Here is a 13443-nt window from a genome sequence, read left to right on the forward strand (position 1 = left end):
ATGCATACAGGATAGTTTATTTTTTATTGGAATTCAGAAATTTCATCTGAAATTAAGTATACATCTTTTATTTTATGAATGAGTGAGCATGTTATATCTTAAGACAGGTTTTGGGCTTTTGGAAATTTTCTCCTAGTTATTTCCTTGATTGTTGATTTTACTCCATCGGCTCCATCCCCTCCTTCCTTTCCTTCTGGAATGCCTGTATTTTCCCCTCCATGTCTCTTACTTTTTCTTGCCCAAGTCTGTATATTTGCTGAAAAAGCAAAGAACTGTGCATGGCCAACTTGAGAGATTCTCCTAGAATGTTTTGCAGAAAGACAATGGATATTGTTTATCCAATCAGTGATTTGGTTTTGATGTTGTGTTTTACACCTTAGGGATTAAGGGATTCAAGAAAATACTCCTATCTCTTCCCACTCTTGGTTAAGAACCAACCAAGATTTCCCCATAAAATTTGCCCACTCTGTTTTATTGTTATTATTTCGAATAATTCTTATTTTCTTGCACATTGCTTTTCTTCAGTAGCAATCTGTTCATGTTTTAACACAACAGGATTTTCTCAGCTCTCACTGATGCTACGGATTTTTTTTTCTACGTTCTCCCATTTCTGCCCTGTTTCCTACTGGGCATTTGATCTGGTTTCTCATATTTGTTCCCTTTCTTCAAGCTCTGATATTTTCCACATTACTTGCTTCCTTTGTATGCTCATGGTTATGAGAGATGATTTGATAAGTCACTGTCCTTAGCTGATGTAGGTTCTCATGGAGTTCTGCCTCCTTCTCAGTGAACAGTAGATTGGGCGTCATCTTAGGAAGGTTATAAGGAATGGCACAGGTCAACCGGCCAGCCCATACTCTTAAGTAAGGTAAGACCCATGGAGACATGAGGCAGAGCTCTTTCCACAGGGGCCAAATACTGGAGGCTCCAAAGTGAGGGCCTCTCAGCATGGTTTCTTGAAAGCTTTCCTTCAAGGTAGGTTAGTTGCCTTCCACCTTACTCTGAACAGACACACAGGAATCCCAAATTTTAGAAAGAACTTTTGCTCTCTTTTGTGTGACAGGATTGTAGATTCTTACTGAAGGTTATCTTATTTGAATTTTTTGACACACAAAATTAGAGAGAATCGAAGATGTATTGCCATATTCCCAGAACCCTCCTGAGTGCAATGTTGAATCTTTTCTTCTTCTTCTTTCTTTCTTTCTTTATTTGGCTGGGTTGGGTCTTCGTTGCTGCACACGGGCTTTCTCTAGTTGCGGTGAGTGGGGCTACTCTTCGTTGCGGTGCGTGGACTTGTCATTTCTCATTGCGGTGGCTTCTCTTGTTACAGAGCACAGGCTCTAGGCACATGGGCTTTAGTAGTTGTGGCACGCAGGCTCAGCTGTTGTGGCTTGTGGGCTCTAGAGCGCAGGCTCAGTAGTCGTGGCGCACGGGCTTTGTTGCTCCACAGCATGTGGGATCTTCCCAGACCAGGGCTCAAACCTGTATCCCCTGCATTGGCAGGCGGATTCTAAACCACTGCACCACCAGGGAAGTCCTCCTGTTATTATTTTATAATGGACTTCCTTTTTGCTACGTGACCTTGTATGGTCCCAAGATAGATAGAAATATCAGGTGCAATCCTAGCACTGAGGATACAGTGATGATCAAGATATTCCTTGCTATCACTTGAGTTTAAGTTGAACAAGCATAATAACAAAAGAAACAATCAGTAAAATAAAAAGACAACTTATGGAACAGGAAAAAATATTTGCAAATCACCTATCTGATAAGGGGTAATATCCAAAATATATAAGGAACTCATACAACTCAATAGCAAAAAACAAAAACAAAAACAATCCCATTAAAAAGGACTTGGGCAAAGGACTTAAAAGACATTTTTCCCAAGAAAATATACAAATGGACAACAGGTAATGAAAAGATGCTCAACATCACTAATCATAAGGAGATGCAATGAGATAATACCTTACATCAATTGGGTTGGCTATTATCAAAAAGACAAGAGATAAGTGTTGACAGGATGTGAATAAAAGAAACCCTTGTGTACTGTTAGTGGGAATGTACATTAGTACAGCCACGATGGAAAACAGCATGGAGGTTCCTCAAAGATTAAAAAAGAAATAGAATTACCATATGATCCAGAAGTACCACTTCTGGGTATATATCTGAAGAAAATAAAATACTATCTCAAAAAGATATCTGCACCGCCACATTCATAGCAGCATTATTTACAATAGCCAAGAAATAAAAACAACCTAAATGTCCACTGACGAATGAATAAAGCAAATGGGTTTTTATTTCTATTCATTGGCCCAATTTTCTACCTTGCACCAATATCACGCTTTCATAATTACTATAGTTTTATAATAAGTCTTGATATTTGATATAGCAAGTCTTCCCACATTGGTCGAATTCTTTAAGAGTGTTGTGGTTATTTTCAGCAATTTACATTTCACTATAAATTTTTAATTAAACTTATCAAGTTCTACAAAATGGCCTGTTAGGATATTAATGAGATTGCATTGAATCTGTAGAAAAATTGGGGGAGATAATTAAATTCTTCAATTAAATTCTTAATATTATTGAGTTTTCCAATAGAAGAACATAGTTTATTCTTCCATTATTTAGATCTTCTTCAGTTTCTCTTAGGGATTCCTTCTGGTTTCCTGTGTAGAAGTTTCTCTATATCCTTTACTGGATTTATTCTTAGCTATGTGATTTTTCTCTCCTATTGTAAATGCTGTTTTAATAAAACCATGTCTATTTTATAAAGAAATACAGTGGAATTTTGTATATTGACTTTGTAATTTGCAATCTTTTTGTACTTACTAATTCTAATTATTTATCAATGGATTCTTTTGGATTTTTATACATATTCAGTCACTAATCCACAAATAATGATTATATTCGGTTGGCCAAAAAGTTCGTTTGGGTTTTCCGTAACAGCTTATGGAAAAACCCAAACGAACTTTTTGGCCAACCCAATATAATTTTTTTCTAACTCTCATGCTATATATTTCTTTTTCTTGCCTTAATACAAGTTATTAATGTAAAGAATCATTTCTAAATCCATATTCTCTTTCATGAGGGCTGTCTGTGGCTTTGTATGGCCATGTCCATCAGTGTTTCCTAACAAAAAACAATGGAATTATTCATCTGCAAAAGGAATTTGGATACACTTGGAAACAAGAGAACATTTTCTTACAGGAAAGATTTCCTTGTAGAAACAGTACCTACAGTGGAATCTAAGAATGGTTAATATGTAGAGGAGGGAAACAAAGAGGTTGACTATTCCAGACAAAGCAAGTGCTTGGAAGTGGGTGTAAGAAAAGAGAACTTTCATTTGAGGAACTGAAAGAATGCCAGTGTAGGACCATATTGAGGGACAGTTGGTGGGTCATGAGATGGGGCTGGGGAATTATTATCAGCAAGTTCATATGACTGAGCATCTCCTAAGCCAAGAATTTGAGTATATCCCTGGCCAGAGGTCTCCATTATTGGCTGGACATTTTAACACTCTGTTTATGTTGAATGATTTTTTCCTTATTTCTTGTGAAAAATATTGAAACAAAAATATAGGGATATACAATTATTTTAAAAGTTCACCTTATGCAGTAAGATACTATTCTTGTGACTGTAACAAGTGAAAAAATGCTTGAAAAATTCCCATGAAAAATCTTCATTCAAAAATTGTGCCAACTTGGTGCTTGACGTTACTAGTAAAAATTTAAGGGGACCGCCCATTAAACATGACTCAATTGAAGTAACTGAATTGTGAGTTATGAGTGAACATCAATAAGAGGACCAATAATTTCTGTAATAAGAGTGAATGAAAGAAGGCTATGTAAACCTCCCCTTTTAAATGTACACATCAGTGTCCATCCCCCCCTACAAAAATAGGAGGATATGGTCTGTTTGGAATTATGAAGAATAATTAATCTCATAACGTTAAAGTTTTTAAGTGAAACAAAGGGAAAAAAGTAAAGTGATTACATCAAGATTAGGGCCCAGAATAGATCTTCCTCAGGAAGGTTGTTTAAACAGATATCTGAAAGCTAAGAATTAATAAAAACAGGAAGTAAGATGAGTATTTTTACCATGCGGAAAAACATATGCGAAAGCTGAAGGGTGAGAGAAAGAGTGGCACATTGAAGCAGGGGGATAATTTCAGTGTGCCTGCTACTTGGCATGCAAAAAGGGAGGTAGAATGGTTGAAGATAGGATGGAAATATGCACTGAGATGGCACAAGAAGGCTTAAGAATTGGGTTATGGAGTATGAACTTCAACTTTTCATTCTAAAGTCAATGGGGAAATGCTATGAACTGATTTGTGTTTGGAAGATCACACTGGCCACAGTGTGGACAGTGAATTGGTAGGAAAGATCTTCAATGAGGCTGACCAGTGAACAAGTTATTCTGATGGTCTAGGCAAGAGATTATCTTGGTTAGGAGGCAAAGGGGATGGAGAAAAATAATCTGATTCATGAGATAACCAGGATGTAAATTAAAGAGAACTTGGTGACTGATTGGATGGGATCAGAGAGAGGTAAGAGAGAGGGAGAAGACAGAGATGAAGGCTTCTAGGTTCCTGGCTGGGGCAACAGAGTCATTTCTGTGACAGGGAACAGAAAACACAGATTGGGGGCATAGACTGCAGATCAGAGATAATGAACTTAGTTGGAGGCACTGAGTTTGAGGTGCCTGAAGGATGCTTAAATAGTGATGTCCAATAGACATTACCATGTCTGGAGTTCAGGATATTGGTTTTGCTTGTTTGGGTGATGCTATGGGAGCAATTAAGATTTCTCATGGTCACTATACAGAGGGGGAAGGACAGAGGGTCTACCTGGGTCACAGCGTTGATGAACTCCACTAGGAATATGAGAAATAAAGGACAGGGAGCCTCTCTACTAACTCCATCCTGTTGACATTTACTTGTGTTTAATCTCCTTAAGCTCCAAAATACAAATTTAAAAACTCTCCTTAGAGCTATCAGTTCTTCATGTATTGCCCATTTCACTCCTTCTCTTCACATACAAACTTCTCAAAATAGTGGTCTACACCCACTTTCTCCATTTCTTCCCAACTCACTCACTCCTCACTCTGCTGTATTCAGGACCCCATTCCTACCAACCCACCTCCACAGTTCTTCACAAGGTAACCAGTGACTTTTTATTTTCAGTCCTCATACTATTTGATCTCTAAGCAGCCTTCTGCACTGCTGTCCACTCTTCCCCCTCAATGTATTTTCTTCCTTTGGCTGTTGTAGCACTATCTCAACTGCATTTCCTCTTATTTCATTGGCTCTTCCAGTTGTTTTGAGCAATAATAATGAACACAATCATTCACTGGAGAATTGCTAGTATCTCATTTTATTTTTCACATCAAACTGAGGCTAAGGATGGTATGTGATGGAGCCCAGATTTGGACATAAGTCTGTTTCCTGATAGAGCCCCACATTTAAACAACCATTCTACACTGTCTCATTTGGGGGCGGGGGGCAGGAGAGCCATTATTAGCAGCCCGAGGGATAAGGAGTTGGCTTATTAGGGAGAGAAGTGTGAACTAAGGAGCAGCCGTAGTGCAGTGGCAGGAGCTCAGATTCAAGGTAAGTTAGGTCTTTGGTTCATCATCCTCAGTCAGTGCCCAAGTAGCCACGAGGCTGCAATTCGCCTACATTACCATAAGGGGGCAGCATCAAGAAGCGAGAGGCAGTGCCTGAGCACAGGGCTGGATCCCCTTGGATAGTGCGTCTGAGAGTGAGCAGGCGTATTCACGTCTGTGTGCTTTTAGGTGTGCGCCCACGCCTCCATTCCAGTAGCTCCTTTCTTCCAGTGCAGGTCATCCCTCACCTCCACTGCATTCCCCTTACCTCTAATCTCCTAAGGTGGCCTTAGACTAGTAACAGAGTGCAGCCCCCCGGGGTAGGAGTCTGGGTTCAGATTTACTTGGGCGCCTGAGCGGAGCGGTGTTCCCAGGGAGCCTGGAGTAGTTCACTGTTCATCATCCCTCACGCTCCCTAGGGCCCCCAGGGAAGCTATATAAGGGCAGCTGCCTGGGGCGGAAGCATTGTTGGTGAGTGTGCCAGGCTTAGTCCAGGGTGGGGAGGAAAGAGGAGGGGAGGGGAGGGGAGTCTTGCCTGGGCCCTGGGAAGTTCGCGGAGACCCAGGCAGGGAGGGTGCATTACCTGAGGAAGCCTGGTCTTTGCTCAGACAGCCTTGTTACTTGGAGATGTCTGCCAGCGGGCACTCTTCCTGATTACAACGTCTGGATCCCAGACCTGGTTCAGTGACCTTCCCAAAGAGGAGTTTCTTCAAACCACTGTGCGGCTCATTCCAAACTTTGTCTATCCCTTGTGCCAGGAAGGACTCCCCAGTTCCAGCTGCCCACCTTTCACTGAAAAAACAAGGCAAGGGGGATCAATTTAGTGGGAGAAAAATACTTGTGTGTGTGTGTGGTGGTGACTGGTAATGAAGAAACAAACTGAGAAGCTGGGCTGGAAAGTTACGTGGGAGCCACATTGGGAAGGGCTTTGAATGTAGACTGTGGAATTCCACCTCGATCTTGAAGGCTATGGGAGTCACCTGGAACTTGCTAAACAGGAGCCTGACATGTCCAGTTTTGCCATTTAGATGGCAACCATGTAGAAGGTGGATTGAAGTGTCTGGGTCTGGAAGCAGGGAGGTGAGTTAGGAAGTTCTTTTCATAATCAGAGCAGAGTGGGTGATATAATGAGGTTGGTAGGGAGGGAGGATGTGTTAAATAAAAGGAAAGGCACAGTTGATTACTTGGAAAAACAAAATCACAGTGGAAGAGAAAGAGCAGAGAAATCAAGATGGGACAAGCTTCCCTGACCAGGATGACTCGGGTGACCCATTGGTACCATTCAGAGGGGTCCTATTTGGGACAAGATGAATGTGAGGCCCTTAGGCTATCCAAGTAGAACTATGAAGAGGCAGCAGGTTATATGGGTTTGCATCTCAGGACAGAGGCTTAGAACAGAGTGGTCTGTGTAGAGAAAGGAAATTGAGCTTGGGGTGTTCTGTGCTCCCCAGGGAGGGTAGTGGAGGAAGGAGGATGTGTTGTGGATATCACAGAGCACTGGTGGCAACACAGACTGATTTTCTCTTCATGTCTCAGCTGTATCTCGTTTCCATGTCACAGCCCAGCCAAGCATAATCTGGGACTGACTCTCATGTGGGCCTTGAGAGATCCCAATGAAAGACTATATTCCATTCTTTGTTGGGGGCTGGAAATGATAGTCTTTCTTCACTCCTATCTCCCCACCTCCCAGAAGAGCAGAAAGCTTTTCCCCAATTTTTCTGATTAAAAAAAAAAAAAAAGTCACCTGGCGAGAAGGGATTTATTGTTTTTTAACCAGATTTCTGGACCCTTCCCCTGGAAAATCTGATTCTCTGGGCCTGGACTAGGACCTGGAGAGATAGTGTTTTCAATAACCACTTCAGATGGTTCTATCAAGGAATTTTAAGAAATGGTACTCAGGCTGAAACACAAACCTATCTCTTGAAATCTAGGCTCAGACTGACCCTCTGCTTCCCATCCTAAAATCAGATTAGAGTGAGTCTTAAAGGAAACCACAGACTGAACCTCAAACTCTGAACTCAGACAGACCCTAGCCCTAACACGCACTAGAAAAGCTGGGATCTGGAAGGATCTGTGTAAGCCTGGCAGTTGTGTTGTGGAAGTGGCCAAGAGCGGTGTCTGTGGTCAGAAACATCAGCTCTGGAAATGAAGAGCTGTTGCACATGTGTTCTGAGTGGGCTTCACACACTGAGATTAATGGGACCCCCAGGGAGGTATGTCTGTGAAGAATTAGAGCAGAAGGAGGCTGGAGTTCAGGATTACCAGAAGCACTTAGGCCTTGTTTGCTGCCCTCACTGTTTCAGTGTCCTTTCCTAATAAGTCCTTTCTCTCCTCTGAGCCATGACTGAGTGATGTTTCTCCTTTTCCCTTTCACAGACCCTGGACTTGGGATGCAGAAACCTTGATTCTTGGTTCCTGCCATGACGACACCAAATGGAACTCTGGTCTACCCAGCATACTTCCTGCTGGTGGGCATCCCTGGCCTGGCGCCTAATGTCCACTTTAGTCTGGCTTTCCCACTGTGTTGTATGTATGCCTTGGCCACCCTGGGCAACCTGGCCATTGTCCTCATCATCCGTGTGGAAAGGTGCCTGCATGAGCCCATGTACCTCTTTCTGGCCGTGCTTTCTAACATTGACCTAGTCCTCTCCTCCGTTACTATGCCCAAGATGGCCAGCCTCTTCCTGATGGGCGTCCAGAAAGTTGAGTTCAACGTCTGTCTGGCCCAGCTGTTCTTTATCCATGCTCTGTCAGCCATGGAGTCAGCTGTCCTGCTGGCCATGGCATTTGACCACGTTGTGGCCATCTGCCACCCACGGCGGCATGCTTCTGTGCTCACGGGGCCTACGGTCACCAAGATCTGACTAGCTGCCCTGACCAGAGGATTTGTATTCTTCTTCCCCCTGCCCTTCATCCTGAAGCAGTTGTCGTACTGCCAAACACACCCTGTCACACACTCCTTCCGTCTGCCCCAAGATATTATGAAGCTGTCCTGTACTGCCACCATGGTCAGTGTGGTGTACGGGCTCTTCATCATCCTCGCGGTCATGGACGTCGACTCTCTCTTCCCTGGCTTCCCCTGTATCCTCATTCTGAGGGCTGTGTTGGAGCTGTCCTCTCGGGGGGCAGCACTCAAGGCTTTCAACACCTGCATCTCCCATCTCTGTGCTGTGCTGGTCTTCTATGTGCCCCTCATCGGGCTCTCGGTGGTACACAGGCTGGGTGGTGCCACTTCCCTTCTCCATGTGATTACGGCTAATATCTGTCTATCTACTACTACCACCCATGGTTAACCCTATAGTCTATGGAGCCAAAACCAAGGAGATTCATTCACGGGTCCTCCATATGTTCTTACAGGATGGCAGATGAGCAGGATAACCTCTTCAGTGTCCTCAGTCTCCACCAAAGATGGCAGGATTTGGGTCCTGTTGAACATCTTGGAGATTGGAACATCCAACCCACTGGGATGTCTGCTCCCAGTTACTTAAATAGACCTTGAATTTCTGTCTCCAGGAATGTGTCAATACAGAAGGACTTATGACAGTTTGGACAGGACATCCTGGAGAATGATCACCCTGGTCTCTCCGCTATGGTGGCCTTGCTGTATTCCTCTCTCCCAACTAGAAAATACACCCAATACTGACATGAGAAGGCTGTAAATGACATACCTTATGATTCATTCCAGTCTTGATATATGATTTTAATTATTTTGCTTCCATGTATCCATGTCAGTGAATCTGTGTTAGCTATAAAGCTTCTTTCTTGGACCCCAAAGTGGTTACACAGCCCCATTTTTAGGGGTTAATGAAGGTATTTGGGTGATAGTAATTGGAGGGAGGGAGATGGTAGCAAGTGAAGAAACAGCTCACATGAAATGTTACTTTTCTGTATGCATGTGAGTGTATTTGTGTGGAATCTGCCAATGTCAATGTCATCTACATGGTTCTATTGGAGACTGTTTTTCCTTAAGGGTGATGTTTATCCTGGTTGTGGCTGTGAGTGTGTTTATGTGACTATATGTATTTTTAGTGTGTGCATGTGAGTACATAGAACATGTGCCAGTTGTGTTTTGGTCTGTGTGATAGTTGTGTCCTGGTGTGTATACACTACATACATAATGTCTCTGTACGTTTATTATGTTTATGTGGCCTCTGTTAGTTGGTATGTGACGTGCATCTATGTGAGAATGATGGACAATATCTTTATGTGTATCTGATGAGAATGCCGCCTCTTTTTTCCTTCGTATCTGTAATATGTAAATGTACAGTGTAAAATGTTACATATTTGTAACAATGTGGAATATATACTATGCATGAGTGTGTGGAATGTGTAGTGTTGGGATGCTGTGCCTTTTGGCATGTGTGGTGTTTATCTTTGGGCGTATATCTGTTGTGCATCGTATTTGTGATATGAAATCCATTTGTGTAATATATATGTCTTTAGTCATATGTAGGTGGAATATAATGTCTGAAGGATATGTGAGAAAAAAAGATATGTGTACAAGGGGGCGTGTGTGTGTATGCATTGTTTGTGATTATTGTGTTTTAGGGAGTATTTCCTTTGTGCACTGGGTATGGATTATATGACACAAGAGTGGGTATAACTTCTGTGTTCCTGGGCACTGACTGAAGAATGTGTGTGTATATCAGGGTGGAGGTAGGAAGTTGAAGTAATTTCCATATTTGGGAGCCATGACTCAAAGAGGCCCAGTTTCTTGGCCTGGGCTCAGCCTGGGATTATGTTTCAGTCTCTGGGACTGATAGGATAGCACAGTGGTTATCTTCTCAATAGGCAGACCACACCTTCTTCATCCTGACCACAAGGATTTCAGGTCCTTCTGTGACTTCTTCCCATCTTTCCTCCCACCCTTCAGGAGGTACTGACCTCCCTAAATTGCTGGCCTTCAATAGCAAATCACATATCTTCCCCTCTCCCTTGGCTTTCTTGCTAATCTACTAAACATGTTTAAGTGTCCTTGATTGTAGGGAGTTTCTTTTAATCCCTTTGGGGAATCAGTGAACAAGGATAGGGGTTGGGTGTGAAGGAGAGCAATAGGAGACATTGTGAAGACTCCGTCACCACCCCCCAGCGGTCTCTCCCCCCAGGTGGACTCACTTAACTTCCAGCTCTTGAAATTTGTTAGGTCAAAAACGTTCACATTGAAGAATTATAGGCAGAAAACAATGTACGCTCATTTGAGGCAGAAGAAAGAATACTGAAGTACGACTTACAAGGTTAAAATCCTGGAAATATCATAAAGTGACATACTGTATAACCTCTCTGGATTTTGTTTCCTCTTCTGTATAATGAGAAACTACAATAACAGTGATGTTGTAAAGCTTAAACCCTATGAACGTCCTTTGTAAACTTCAAAGTGTTGTAAACATGCAAGAAATGATCATATTCATGGTTGTCTCACTGTACAGCTTTAGGAAACACTGTCCACACCATGGTCCACGTGAATGGTGCTCCCGTAGTGTGCAGTGCATCACCAGTTTTGCCACATGTGGCTGTCCTGACTTATTGTTATTAAAACAACTCTTTGTCTCTTAATAAAGTGTTTTCACAAAGCTTCAGACAAGTTAACATTTATTTTCCTGTGCTGGTGTCTGATTTACAAATGATGCTCAAATTTACAAATGAAATTCAAAGACAGCACAACCTTGCCAAGAAATTCCTTTAGACATGGTAGATAACTGTATCAGGAAAAGAGACATTGTGGGGTTGGAATTAGATGCAATAGACGTTAGGATCACTAGCTTTAATATTTGGGCAAGTTACTTAGCCTACTGCACCTCAGTAATTTTTGGAAACTCTAAGTGCTGTAAAAAGGAGATATAATGTAGCTCCTGTTGGGTGGTTGTGGGGATTAAATAGGATAATAGGTGTGAAAACACATGGAAAATAGAAAGTAATCAATACACATTGGTGGCAACAGTTTTAATAACAAAACTGATAAAATGAGATATGTTTATTCCATTACAGGGAATTTTCAAAGTACAGCAGACTTCACCTTTCATAACGACCTGTTGTGTCAAGGCCAGGAGCTAGTCCCTTATCCAGGTTACAGTATCACTGGCTTTAGATTAACTCATGGCCTTCTTTCTCAGGAGATCTTGGGAAATCTCTGTTCCTCCAGAATCTCTTTACTTGGATAACTGTGGGTGACTGGGGTAATTGTTGCTTGTTGGAAAAGTCGGCTAATTGCCAGACTAAATTAAGGGCTTCCCCTAGGCTCCCGCAGAATCTGTGTTTCCCTCTGTCATAAAACTTAAAACTTTGTATTCCAACTGGATGTTTATCGCTCTGTCATAGAGCTTAGTTTTTTTTTTTTAATTTTTATTTATTTATTTATGGCTGTGTTGGGTCTTCATTTCTGTGCGAGGGCTTTCTCTAGTTGTGGCAAGCGGGGGCCAATCTTCATCGCGGTGCGCGGGCCTCTCACTATCACGGCCTCGCTTGTTGAGGAGCACAGGCTCCTGTCACGCAGGCTCAGTAGTTGTGGCTCATGGGCCCAGTTGCTCCGTGGCATGTGGGATCCTCCCAGACCAGGGCTCGAACCCGTGTGCCCTGCATTGGCAGGCAGACTCTCAACCACTGTGCCACCAGGGAAGCCTTAAATAGTTTTATGATAGCTGTTTATCTTCCATCATAGAACTGAAATATACATATACATAGCTGTCTGTCTCCCTTGAGGACAAGGACTAGTTTTCTTTGTCTCTGGGGCCTGACATATAATGTGCTCAATGGCTGTTTGGCTGGGACCCCTCGGAGAGAAGGAGAGGGTGAGTGAGTTCCGGTTTACCTAAGATAAATAAATTCACTTATCCCTCCCCAGCCCTCCCCTTCCCCACCCCATCCACGCTCATCTCTTTTTCCTGTCTCTATAAATTATAGTCCTTAGTTTGACCTGTGCTACTTTATAAAGTCAACAAAGTACTTTCCCCACCCATTAATGATCAATTATGATCTAAAACCAACATTATACTATAGATAATATTTGGTTAATTATTCCCCACTATGGAGGCAGGATCCTTCTGTATTCTCTACTCAACGCCCTGTGAATCTTGAAGTTTTCTAGTCTGGCTGGTGGAAACAGTCACTCTCCTTGGCCCTATGTGAACACTGGGTGGTGGTGCTACCTCTAATCTTTCCAGGTGGCTCTGTCCCAGCTTTAGGTAGCTTGTTCACATGCATGTGGGCTCAGTACTCAGCTGGAATCTTGCAGAGGGCCCTCTACATGTCTCTGGAGTTCTCTCTCTGTGTAGATCTCTCACCTCCAATACCTGGTCTTCAAATTCTAGCTAGCTGGAGCTTCGGGACTCTCAGCTCCACGTCCCTAACTTAAGGTGTCCTCTGGATTCTGCCTGGGTTCTCCTTCCCTGGGCTGCAGCAGGGAACCTCTCTCAAGGCAGTAAGTTGGGGAAACCCCAGGTTTACCTCATTTGTTTCCTATGCTGCAGAGCTCATTGTCCTTCATTGCCTGATATCCAGTATCTTGCAAACTATAGTTTTATGTATATTGTCCATTTTAGGTTCCTTCAGGTGGATGTTACTTCCTGTTATTCTGTCTTGGCCAGAAGTAGAAGTCCCTGGGGTCTTTTTAAGTCTTTTTAAGTCTTCACACTGTCTAAGTCTAGGGGAGGTTGAAGGAGGCAGCAGAGATGGCTCCAGGGTGATGGCAGTGAGTGTCAGGCTGCAGGTTTACAGGTACTTGGAGATCATGTAATCACTAGTTTTGATGCGGTCTGAGTTGGAATGGCCTGATTTGACATTGTCTAATTTTGCATAGTTTAAATCAGCATGCCCTGTGTTGTGAATTTAAACTTGTAGTTGTGA

The 13443-nt window shown here is 42.7% G+C and overlaps 1 protein-coding gene across 1 annotated transcript; it reads left to right on the top strand.

The window, feature by feature from the left end:
* Positions 1–7994: 7994 nt before the first annotated feature.
* On the top strand, positions 7995–8973 carry OR51D1 (olfactory receptor family 51 subfamily D member 1). The gene is given in 2 exon segments (XM_068556554.1): positions 7995–8864; positions 8866–8973. Coding segments are annotated over 2 exon segments (978 nt in total).
* Positions 8974–13443: the final 4470 nt, after the last annotated feature.

This window comes from Eschrichtius robustus, chromosome 11 (assembly GCF_028021215.1).
Source record: "Eschrichtius robustus isolate mEscRob2 chromosome 11, mEscRob2.pri, whole genome shotgun sequence".
Taxonomy (NCBI): Eukaryota; Metazoa; Chordata; class Mammalia; order Artiodactyla; family Eschrichtiidae; genus Eschrichtius; species Eschrichtius robustus.